The following is a 12,920-nucleotide window of genomic DNA, read 5'->3' on the forward strand; positions in this document are numbered from 1 at the left end:
ATATTGAAACAAAGAAACGTTCAGAAAAGGGTCACCAAAAAAAAAACCAATCACCTCAGAAACAGCCTTATAATGAGAATTCAGAGCTTAATTTAATTTGCTCAAGAAAAGCTTAAGCTATGGTCTGTAAGTAGCTATAGGAAAAAACAGAGAGCTTACTAATTGAGTAGACAATGAAACAAAAGCAAATACCCGGACCCAAAGCTAGTCAAATTTGTACAGTAAAGGTGCATGGTTTCAAGTTAATCTTAATCCTAACTGAAACTCTATTTGTTAACATGATTAATATTTCATCACCCTAAGTCTTCAAAGCAAGATTACATGTCTGAAATACGTCCTTGTTCAAACACAAGTTATGGGCCTCATGCGGAAATTACTGAGTCAAATGTTTCGTCTGTGCTTTACACTGATCACTTTGGGCCTTAAAAGAATATTCATCTACTCTGTAAGGAAGGCAGAGAACAAACTATAATTTTCTCCGTAGAGAACAAACTACAATTCCCACTCATGCTTTATCTTCAGGAGAAACAAGCATGAACTTTCCATCTGTAAAGCAATTTTGTAAACAAGACTTCTTGAATTCCTCAATACACAGAAAAACATTAACCCATTAGAGATCATAACACATTACCGCATTGGCTGTGGTTAAATATATCATTTCCAGAAAAAGAAAAATACAGTACTTGCTTAGATATCTTAACACACACTAGGTAGAAAGGAACTGTTGTGCAAAACTGCCAAACACTACATTTCCTCTAAAGGCTTTCTTACAGGATAGCCTTGTTCCTTTCAGGGGAAGGAAAGAAAAACCAAAACAAACAAACAAACAAAAAAACCAACCACCAAAACCAAAACAAACCAACCCAAACAAACAAAACAAATAAAAACCAAAACCAACCAAACAAAAAAACCCAACCCCACCAACCACCACACACACAAAAAGCCCAACACCATTCTTAATCTTTACCTGTTCCTGTACATCTTCAAACTCTGAACTAAGCAGCTCTATGAAGATGGGGACGGCTCCTGCTTGGATCACTATTCGAGTCTGAAGGGAATTTCCCGAGGCAATATTTGTCAGCACCCACGCCGCCTCAAACTGGAAAACAAAATACAAAAGAAAGTTTACTAGGAGCCTTCTATGCCACACCAAAAACGAAGACTAAATGCCTTTTAAAGACAGAAAGAATTGGCATAGGAAAAGCATGAGATATTATTAACACAGACAATTTGCAAAGTAAGAATCAGAATCATAGAGTTAAGAGTTATTGGTATCACTTAAAATCAGAATTTGCAGAAGTTCCTTATGAGAACAAGATCGGGTTTGCTGTGGCTTTTCAAATATTATTTTTTGCTATGCAATTGTGTTACCTTTGGTCTGTTCTACTGCCTTTCCCTACTGGCTAAGAACCAATACACAAAAAATGAGTCTTCCCACAAGACACCCGATACCTGCATTCACTGAATCAGCAATGACATTCCTGAAGATGCACGAAGAGAGACACTGTCAACATTGTTGGACAAAACTCAATGGATATAAAGGAAATAAAGCCATTTAAAAAAAACAAACAGGAAAGGAGATTGAATTAAAGAACAAAAAAAAAAAACAAAAAAAAAAACCAAAAAACCCACACAAACGACTTTGTGATCACAATCTGGTAGAACTCTGCAACTACAGCAAAGTACTCCTCTCCACCTGGTGATCAATATTGCTGCAAAGAGTTATTAGAGTATGATGTTTTTATTCAAGACTTTAAGCAAAACTGAGATCCTGAATTAAAAATTTGCATTTTTTTATTTAACTGGTTTTGCAATTTATTTTTATTTTAATCTCAACTTGATAAAATATTAACTTTTTAAGCTGAAATGCAAATTTTAACACTACCTGATATAGACCTCAGAAAATATAGATTCTAGAAATCTAGATTTTGGTAGATTTCTGCATGCTTTTCAGTCCAAAAATTATTACACTACACTAGCAAATTTAAATCCTATCAGATACATTCAGAATCTAGTGAACAAAGACTGCTAAAAGTTGAATGAAAAGGTAAAAAACAATGAACATTAAAAGTAGAAAGTTGTATGCTATAAATGACCAATTTTGACATTACCAATTAATTTTATTAAATATTGAAATTTATTAAGTTTTATTTCCAGTTAAAATCCTGATATACTTTCCAAGCCTAGCTATCTCTTAAGAGCAGCAAGGACTTATATTTAGGATTTAATCACAAAAGCAACTCCTGCTAAGGAGATACACAGAATCCTGAAACAGGCCTGAAATAAGAACTCAACAATTAAGCCTAGACTTGTAAGGCTTTTAATTTTTAAAGTGTTATTAATTATTAAAGACTTCAGTTTTTAAAATACAATTAATCCTACCCTCCTGATCAACTAAAGGAGAAATTAGCTCCTGGTAACATGCGATCAGAATAAACGATTCCAAAATACATTGTTGTAATACAAAGAGTATGGGCTGCAATAAAGCAGAAACACACAATGTCAAAACTGCAAGACTCATCATTAATGAACTAGAAGCAAAACGTTCAGGCCAGAGCTTAAGGCCAACATAAAACGTACTTGCTTTCCTGCAATTGTACCTTCTCTGAAGTGATTATCCAGTGTTTTGTGATACAGTATTATTAGTCATCTTTCAACCACAGAGGTTTCTTACCCGTATTTAAGAACTTGCCCTTTGACTTCCTAATGGATGCCACCAGGTTGTACTCAAGTTTATATTTTCAATGCTTTGTTACAAACTCTTTAGGACAAGCTCGGCAAGTTTCAACTTTGACTGATTTTTGCTCTTTCTGTGTAAAAATCAATACATGTTACACAAGTGCGGCCATGAGAATTTGACTGAGTCTACAATTGCTTTTGAAGTTTTTTAAACTAGAGATGTAACTGCATTTGATGAAGTATCCTCTACCCTTATTTTCCCTTCCTATTCAAATATTAGGAGCTTGTTTCCCTTTATGTGCCTGTCTTAGACTTCCATGCTAGAGCCCTATAAGTAATAAAAGGCATTCTTTTTTTTAATATCAAATTGCTTACAAACTTTCCACAGTTGCAAACCAACTGGCTTAAATCTGATACATACGCTTAATCACTGTCCACAGACTCCTCAAAGGTAGCTAATAGACCTTTGGAATTCTGTGGATATCAATTTGAAAAGTAATTCCTATAAACGGAACCTTTTCTCTAACGTGTAAGAAAAAAAGTATCAACTTTGTGCATATCTCCACTCACCAAAATTTGGATTTCACATGGCATTAACAAACTTGTTGCCTTATGCATTTTGAAAGAACACTGATTCTAACCTTTATATTGTATTTAATGGTTACCTGTTAACGTTTTTTTTTCTTTACTAAATGATTTGTTTTCTTTCATTTTCTACTAACCCAGAAGGAACTCTGACCAGAAAAAAGGACAGCTGGAAATGAGAGAAAGCTCCAAGAAGCAAGTCCAAGATAAATTAACCACCACTGTAGCAAACACAATTTAATTTTTCAAACCAAAGCAAGTAAGTTTCACAGTTTCTATGTTTATCATTATGGATTCTAATTCTAATTCTAAATGTTTTTTTTAATTTAATCAAAAATTTAAGTCATAATTCTGAAGATTTAAAACTGTCTTCAATTAGTAAAAAAGAGACAAACATTAAAGTTTAGTTTAATAGCTTTTCATCTGTTGAGGTCCAATGTTTTTGTTACATGAAAAACTGTAAAGAGCCCATCTTAGCAATTACACAATGCAACTCAGACATCTCTCTCTCTCTCTCTCCTGTCCTCAGAGGCCTTGCTAGAAACCCTGAAGATAAAATAACTTTTTTAACCTAGTGAAGAAAAAGAGAGGAAGTACAGCTAATTAAAAAAACCACTGATTTTTTTCTACCTCATTTGCATCACCAAATGCCTTCATAATAGAGGAACATAGATATATTTATATTTGTATACCTGTAATGTACAGTTTTCTTTTCGTTTGAGGAACTCCACAAACCTGGCCACCACTCCTGGTGTGCTTATGACTTCATCTATTGGGGGATTTGGTTCTATTTAAAATAAAAACCAAAGTTAGATACATTCATTTCTTTGTAGGGAAATTCTCAAATTACCGCATCAAAATAATATCCAAGGACATACTGACTCCTCTTTTCTGAGAGTGTGTTCTTTTTCTGCAATACTGCTTTACCTTTACTAATGCAATGGATGCCCATCTGTCACCATAAGAAGTCTCCAGCCTGAATTTTGAGGTAATGAGGTAACATGATTCAAAACACTAATGCACTCAGTAATTCAGGCAGACCAACTTTAGAGCAGCAATTCTGTGAAGTCACTCTGGCATGCACACATGCAGAGAAACTTCGGCATATCAGCATATTTGAGCCATAGAGACACTCCCTACAATATTTAAACTTACATTCAGGAGTAGACATCATATCTGCATCACTTAGTAGTTACAAAGATTTCAAGAAAAGAAGTGACTATTACATACACCTGCTGACATTTTGCAAAACAGAGCTTCATCCAGAAATCTGTGTATGAAACTCAATCTTTATTGCTGTCAAAGTAAAAACATATGCCAGGGACGCTTCTACATTTTTTTCCAAGTAATTTCAGCCCTTACCTTTAGAAAGAAGCTTTCGGAACTTCTGGGTGGCTGAAAGCTGCTGTTCTGGACTATTGGAGAAAATCATCTCAATCATATCAGAGGTGATGACTGCACTCTAGGATTCAGGTGGGGGAGACAGAATGAGAGTGATAGAGAGCAAGAGGGAAAACAAAACCTGGGATTAGTGGTAAAAAGGTTACAACATTTGTTAAAGTGGTATCAGGTTTATCTCTTATTGAGTAAAAACCAAGATAAGTCCATTATGGACAACAAATGAGTCATCATACATGTACATCTACATAAGCAGCATCATTCTTAAGTGTAGATTTGTCTGTAACAGCTAACAGCTCCAACCGTTAAGACCCTGAAATTAATGATATTTAAAATAGTAAACTGTATAATGGTAGTATCTATCTCAATTAGATAGGCCCCTTTCCTTACTTTTTACCATCTAGTCACTTCATGTAAGCTTCCACACAAATGATTAAATGGTATTTAGGACTTGTCTGGCATTTAAAGACTATCTTGAAGAGTAAACCAATATATTCTATTAGTGATCTATCACATTGTTTATAGGCATGTCTCTGTTTCTCAGTAATTTTCAAGGCTGGTATAACCACCAACAGACACCAAGCCCAGCCCGATTTCTATGAAAACATCATTGGCATACTCTGAATACAGACACAAGTGTGAAGATCAGTAGTCAGACTTTTCAGTGAGGACTGCACTTTCCTTAAACCTCTCTGTTACAGCCCGAATCCCTTACCATTTTTCTTTCCAGGGAGAGAAAGAAGTGGTAAAGCAACAGGGAGAAAGCAGAAAAGCCTAATTTCCACTAAAAGTTTTTTCTGTAGGATGAAATTCCAGCTTGGAAAGGAGTTTAAGGATACATGCGGCAAGATAAGCTAGGCCTAGCTGTGTTTCCAACACCCTAGCTAAAAATGGTGCTGCTTGAAAGTCCACTAACAAAGATTTCCACTGAGCCCCTTTTTACTTTGTAAACTGCAGTAACACATTGCCTGGTTTGCATTTTCACATTTCAAGCATTATGAATTTCAGATTAAAAAACCCCAACAACTCTGGGCAACAGTTGAAAAAATCATCCATAATGGTGAACATCAAAACCAGGAAGTAATCAGCTTGCCTGGAACAATGACATTTTATTTAATTTTCTTGAAAGCATATCCACTGAGCAACCACTCACTCAACCCGTAACATTCTTTCTCATGTAATCTGTTTCCGGGCAGTTCACTGAGGCAGGTGTTTAAGAGCTATCCATAAGCTCTTTGAATGCCACTCTTCACATTCTTCCGGAATTCCATTCCCCTCAAGTCACTGCACAACAGGCCTGCCCAGTTTCAGCAAACACTGTATTTCTTTCTCATCACTTACAGAAGTCATCTCCATGTTGTTCATCTGAGCCTCATGGAAGCCACCATCTGACATCACTTCCTCTTCTGCTTCCTCCTCAGCTGTTGCAACATTTCGGCGTTTAAACAACTAAAGAGAGAAAGTATTTAATATATATTATATAGCCAATATATACAGAGCATGTCACATTAGGCTGCAGTAAAAATGACATATGCTATCACCTGAAAGAAGCTAGTATACTGGCTATAGGACTCCTGACAGTAAATGGAGAAAGTTTAGCTACTCATGGAGTAAACAAAAACAGCAATGTGCTAGAATATTGTTTCCCAAAATTTCTGAAACATTCTCACTGATATTCCCTTCTCTTCTTCACATTCCCCCTCCATCTACGAGCTATCTCTAGCTTCCAGACAATTGCTTTCTTGCAGAGGATGCTGGGCCTTAAAGACCTGAAAAATTGCTGTATATAACAGATCTTTGTAGAACACCTGCAGAGGCTGGGATAATTGAGTTACGGTGGCAAAGAGAGGGCTTTGGAGGATGACCATATGGGACTGAAATTATACTGGGATGAACAGAATTTGATTGCTACCACTTGGAGAAGGTATTCAGTTTGAGATGTCATGAGGAGAGCTAGAGAGGCTGCAGCTTCTCCCCTTAATCCAGCTGTCTCATCGGAAGAAACATTAGCAATGACAAGATGGCTTTGGGGGTGCAGCTTGGCCTGTTGAGTTCAGGAAGCAAGACTCCAGCATTGAGCCATGTCAGATTTGCACCGCTGCAGACAGGCAAGACAGAGGCCTGACACAGACCTGCTGTCACTCTTCTCTCCAGAGAACATGAGGAGAAAACAGTATGCAAAACTGCTAAGTCTATAGCAACCCTAGGTCAGTGATAGGCATCCTTATGGAATGCTATTCCTTCTAAGCTACTGTATGATGTGCCCACTCAAGCTCAAACATGTGCTCAAATACAGCCTTAAACCAAAATTTATACATTGCCAAGTTATGTGAAAATTCAGAGGCCTGAGGTTGTTTTTGTGGGGTTGTTCTGCTAAAAAAAAAAAAAAAAAAAAAAGAAAACACACCAAACACCAAACCCAAACAAACACCAAAAAACCAGGGAATTTAAACAAACTTCAATGAGCTATGTGCCGAATACATAAAAGAGAAGTACCTGTAGAAGGTCTGAAATTGTAGAGCTGCAGACTCTGCTTGCAACTCTACTTCTGCTCCACTGTTTGTCCAGTTAAGACTAACAGTTTTCCTTAACAGAAGGAAATACTGCCACATACTTTGTCTAGCAAGCCTGTGGTAATTGGGTCCAAGGGAGGTCAGAGGCACAGATAAGACAGAAAATGACTCATGGTTTTCCTAATTTAGTAACAGCTTTACAAGTAAGACCGACGACAGTCTGCACTACCAGAGGTCTGGAAATGCTACCTGTAGATACTGAGCAAAATCAACAAGTATTGCAATTTCCTCTCAGAAACTCTCCCCTGCCTTTCCTTGAAAGCATCTGGTATTGACACAGTGAAAACAGTATTAAACAGAACAGATTACAAACTTGACCTACCATTCCAAACACAACCATATTACTGTCTTCATTCTAACTCCAAAAACCTCAACATTGATGAAAAAGGCTTTGTTATAACTTTGTTTGAAATCGAACCAATCCCTTAAAGCTTCCAATGAACACAACTAAGAACAAAAGGAAGAACTGTTCAGTGCTACCTGTTTTTATCAGAAGATGGTTTTCATCATGTCTTGTCACTGCTGCCATTTCCTGATTAAACCTGCAGAGCGCCTGCCACTTTACAATGTGAATGAAGTAGTAAGAACTAGCAAGACATGAGCAGGTAGAGAAGCTTCGTTTCCAAGCATTTTTCTCAACCATTTTGCCTGCAATACATACTAAATCCACTACTCAAGGTACCAGCCTTATAGGCATAAACATAGTATGAACTTTTGTAAATTCATACATGAACTGAAACTTAAAGACAGAAAACTGAGAAGAATTAGTCAGCAAATTATTTCTCCCCTCAAGAAAATCATTACTGCAACTTATAAGGACTTGCTCAGACCTTCTCCTCCTTCTATTCTAGCCACAGTGCTTCCTTCCATTTCACCCCAGCTTGCCACTCTTTGAACAGAGATTATAGCCACCACAACTCAGGTAGCAAGGAAAAAAAAACCCCAAACAAACAAAAAACCATAAACAAAAAACAAAACAGGAGTTCCTCAATCACTTTCAGTGCAAGGTCAGACAGCTTTGTTCAAATCATCTTTAAGCTGCTCCGGCCAATCTTACACTTGAGTGAATGAGGAGCGCTCACCCTGAGGTTTTGTAGAGCCTGCAGAAGAGGCAGTAAATTCTGCAAGTGACTCATTTCAGACTGACTATGCATGAATTTGGCAGGGCAGGAACAACTAAGAAAGGGCTTGGGAGAAGCAAAGAGCCAGAGACAGTGTAAGACAAGACTGTTTAAGGACCGATTACAGTTATCGCAACTGTAGCACAGTACCTGTTCCTCTCTCTTTTGCTTCCGTAGCTGAAGACCCTCTTCCTCCCGCCTGCGACGCATCTCATCAGGGTTTAGAGATTTGTTCTTGTAGCTCTTCAGTCGGAAATTCTCTTTTCCTGAGGTCGTCATGGTTCCTTTACAATGCAATTAAAAAGAGAAATCAGAAAAGAATTACTCTTCAACATAACATTTTATATTGTCTCCATCTCTTAAATCTCTGTAGCCATGCACTTCCAGCCACTGCCCTCCCTATATCCCGTCACCTGACTTCCAATAACTCAGAAGGTGTAAAGCAAAATTTCACAGAATTGTCACTTCAGTGTGCCAGTTCTTCACATCAGACCAACAAACTTTTATTTTACTCTCAGAGACTGCAAGGCATGAATAAATTTAATATTTTATTAAGAAAGAACTGAGATCTATAAGGCAGAGTATACAGCCTGGGCTAAAAAGAAAACTGCACTAATAAATCTTAACATTTCTCCACACAGGGAATTAGCCAAACTAATTATATTCCCCTGTCTTCACTCAGAAGTGAAGGGGCCCTTAGCTGCTTTTTAGCTTAATTCACTTTGCAAGTCAGTACAGGGGCTTTTTTGCACTCCAAATCCACTCTTTAAGTTAACTCAACACAACCCTGTGTTCCTTCTATTCAGACAAGGCCTCCAAGAAAAATGAAATGGAACGAGAAATGTTGGGTGAGGATGGTTTAACCACTGAAAATGCTCACTCCTGCAAAGAAAGCAGTGCTATTCTTCCCCTCCTCTCCACCCCCAGCCTCTAATCCTGCCACTGTTTATGCGGAGGGGCCTTTTTTCAGTCTATGACTTCCAAGTACTGTCTGTCTTACGTAACTCAGTGGATCAGCATTTAGAGCTACCCATGATGATTTTCACATGTACAATGCTGCACTTTGGAGTTACTTAGGATAAAACAATAGCTATAAAACTGTGTGGAAAGACCACGCACCCCTTAAATCAATGGGCTGCGGATCAGGTCTCTACTCTTAGTGCTCCATTCTGCTGCTACTTCCTTCCTTACATCCCCCCTTTAAATTCAAAAAAGGTTGGGAACCAAATTCTAAACACCTCAGTATTTCCATGCATTTTCATACAGATGCAGAATCTCCAATATGTTGTAAATATCTGCAGCTCTGTAATACAAAATTTAGGAAACTATGTTATATAAAAAGCTACTCTACAGGGCTTTTAAAGGTCTCTTTCAAATGCCCTAACATGTTGTATTAAATATCCTACCTACCTCAGATTCCGTAAGCACAGAATCACCAGGTGATAAATGATCTCCTGTGCACTTTTTACTTTAAAATGGAGCAACATGAGTGCATACAGACTCTCAAAAGCTTAGGTTTCCTATTTAAAATACATCAAACATATAATCAAGTCTACTTTAACCTCCTCTTCTTTCAGTTAGCATAAGGAGTTTTAAGAGATTTTTAAAAAAAAAGAGGATACCCAAATGTGCTTCTTATTAGAGCCTCTTTTTAAGTTGCTGCTACCTGACAATCGTTTGTAAGAATTCTGATGATCAGAACTGACTTTCACAGAAGACATTTTGGGCATCACTTCAAGCGTTACTGTATTCTGTCAACTGAGATTTAAAAAACTGTTAAGGGACATAAAACTACTGTATTCAAGATCAGTCACAGATTGCACTGAACGCACCATAAAAGCCTGAGCATATAGGTAAGTAATTCAGCAGCCTAATTCTGCTGAAAAGGCTCTTCCTGAAATGGCTTTTTTTTTTTTTTTTTTAAACAAAGGTCCTACAAAAAGATAAATCTCAGAACATGAGAAGTTCCCTACGTCATTCTTAACAGCTTAGAGACCCCTTTCTTCCTGTGTTTAGGTGTCTGAGCTTAAAGTGTTAATGTTTCTTACAATATGCTTGACAATAACATTTTCTTCCCCTTTTTAGTTTAAGTGACTACTACCTGTATATTAAACATACGAACTATCTGAGGAAGCCCTGGGTTTTAACTGTAAAAAGAAATTCAGGCTAACAAATACTCAGAATACAAAATTTCTTTTGTTTCTAAAACATTTTGAAAGAAATATTTGATATATTTTAGAATTAGCAAAATGAACTCAAACACCAGATGGACAACCATGAGCTAACAGGACATGCCTAACAGGAAAACAGCTTTGCAGCCACTCTAGTCAATCTGCCTTTCAACATGAACAAGCACGGGCATACACAACAGCCCAGATAAGATCTCAGGCCTTCCGTGATGTTATTAATAATTCTCCATTTTTGTCTGAAACACATCTTCTCAAACTCACAAAATTATATTTGCCTTTATTTGAGATTTCAGGACTTTGACAGCTCCTGTGGTCAATTCACACCTTCACTTTCAATCCCTAAAAGTTCTTCATTTAAAGAAATCCTCGACAGGGAACATCTTCGTTTCTTAACACTGGATTTCATCTCATTTCTATTATGTAGCCCCCTCTGTATGATGTTCCAGTGTTTCTAAACATCAATGACACCATCCAACTTCACCATCAGCAAGTTTCCTTAGCGTATTCTTCCTTATTGTACTTACCTAGTTTCCCCTCATCCCCTAACTTGCATATTGATTTCTTTCAATTAATTTTGCTTCTGACTTTAAGGTAGTAACTTTCACTTTCCTCTCATAGCTCTGTTAGCCCTCTCCCATTGTACTTTACATCATCATTTCATTTATTGAAAATACAGGCACAGGATTTACTCAAAGTCTCTGACTTTACCTGAACCCCTCTACCTAATGGCTTCACAAGAATTATTTATTACACCCTTTATAAGCTTTAGCTGCAACTTTTGGCTACGCTCATTTCTGACTTGCAAGACAGCTCACTTTGCTGACTAACTCCTCCTATTTTCTGAGTAATCTGTACACTTAACATCCTTTCAAAATAGAGTATTGTGTTTTACCTGGGAATAAAGCCTTCCTACAAATTCCTACCATTGAATGACTGGGAAGACAGTTTCTTCTATTAAAGGTGAAAAAATTAAGCTCCCTTCACCACTGAGAAGTTGCCAATTCAACTAGTAATGAATTCAGTAATTTATTTCATAGTAGTCCCTCACTGGTAGTAAATAAACAAAATCCCAACACATAGCCACATATCCATTTTATATACCTGCCTATCTAACCTGTATAACTATTAAATCCAAAGGTTTTTTCCTAAAAGCAGCTTTTGTAATGTCCTCAATATCTCCTAAAATCAATTCTTTCTTCATCATTCTTTTACTGGTTCCCCAACTACTGGTGAAAAATTCAATGACCACATCCAGAATTTCATTGAGCCCGCATCTACTGCTAGCATCTTTAGATGTATTCAGTGTGAGCACACAAATTATTTTTTTAGGACTGAAAATATAACAATCCTATGTTAGTTGTTACAGTCGTCCAAGGATTGTTTGCTATAAATCTCCTCTTCCATTTTTCAGGATGTAGCCTTTCCCCCAGACTAACCCACAGAGACAAAACGACTTCAAATTGCCTCACTCATCTGCAACAGCTTTGTTGTGGCTTAACTGAAAACCTTTCAATGGCCACTTTAAGTTCACCTGTGGTAATTTCTTCACAGCAAAGAGCAAACCCCAGATCTTCTCTGCACTATCAAAATTAATGCTACTTCTCATGAAAATCTGTGGTGGTTGTCATGGAAATGTTCTACCCATCTTTTCTTCCCTAAAGATAGCACAGTATTTTCCACATTTTTTGGATACTCCTGTCTACAGATAAAAACCTCTGGCAACCTGGTGAGGTGTTTTCATAGTGTATTCTTTAGGTTTTTGAGCAGCACCACTCAAACCCCATATGACACTTTCTCTCCTCAGTTTGGCTGCCATGAAAAAATGATTTTTTTTAGTAAAATTAAAAACACCAACTATTCCTGAATGTCTGCGTTTCCCTAAGGAAATGATGATCCCCAAATTTTTCACTGATCAAGACAAGTATCCTACCAAATGTGGATGTGTTCTAAGCACACATTTCTAGGAGAAAGGAAAAGTACCGCATTTCTCCTTGCTCATCAAGTCAAAGAAATTCAGAGGCACTGGGAAATGCAGAGTCACTTACTGTGATGACCTACCTTGTCCCAAGCTATCATCTAGATAGGAACAAATATGAACTCCCTGCCTTCTTAAATCAGATATCACTGTTACTAGACTTAAGGGCTTTGCCAGAAGGAATGCCATGTGACTAATACTCCTGGATATTCCACACGTCAGAGGTATCCAGATGTAAAAATAAAGGCCTGACAAATCAAGACCTGCATAACGGTATATATAAGCCAGATGACTGAAACTAAGATTACCAACTACACTGCTGATATTGGAGACTGTTAGAGACAAACCTTCCTTCTTTGGAATTAGGGATGGGAATACGGAAAAAAAAAAGAAGTATTTC

At 37.3% G+C, this 12,920-nt stretch overlaps 1 protein-coding gene across 1 annotated transcript in view; it reads right to left on the minus strand.

Moving 5' to 3' along the window:
• Positions 1-12,920, minus strand: part of KPNA1 (karyopherin subunit alpha 1) — a 52,787-nt gene that overhangs the window by 31,538 nt on the left and 8,329 nt on the right. Inside the window, exons 2-6 of the mRNA XM_052794436.1 lie at positions 8,507-8,640; positions 6,004-6,111; positions 4,627-4,726; positions 3,957-4,051; positions 968-1,099 (exon numbers count right to left, since the gene is read on the minus strand). Coding sequence (XP_052650396.1) covers positions 968-1,099; positions 3,957-4,051; positions 4,627-4,726; positions 6,004-6,111; positions 8,507-8,635 — 564 coding nt within the window. The 5' untranslated portion in view covers positions 8,636-8,640. The remainder of the gene's footprint in view (positions 1-967; positions 1,100-3,956; positions 4,052-4,626; positions 4,727-6,003; positions 6,112-8,506; positions 8,641-12,920) is intronic.

Source organism: Harpia harpyja, chromosome 8 (genome assembly GCF_026419915.1).
Source record: "Harpia harpyja isolate bHarHar1 chromosome 8, bHarHar1 primary haplotype, whole genome shotgun sequence".
Taxonomy (NCBI): Eukaryota; Metazoa; Chordata; class Aves; order Accipitriformes; family Accipitridae; genus Harpia; species Harpia harpyja.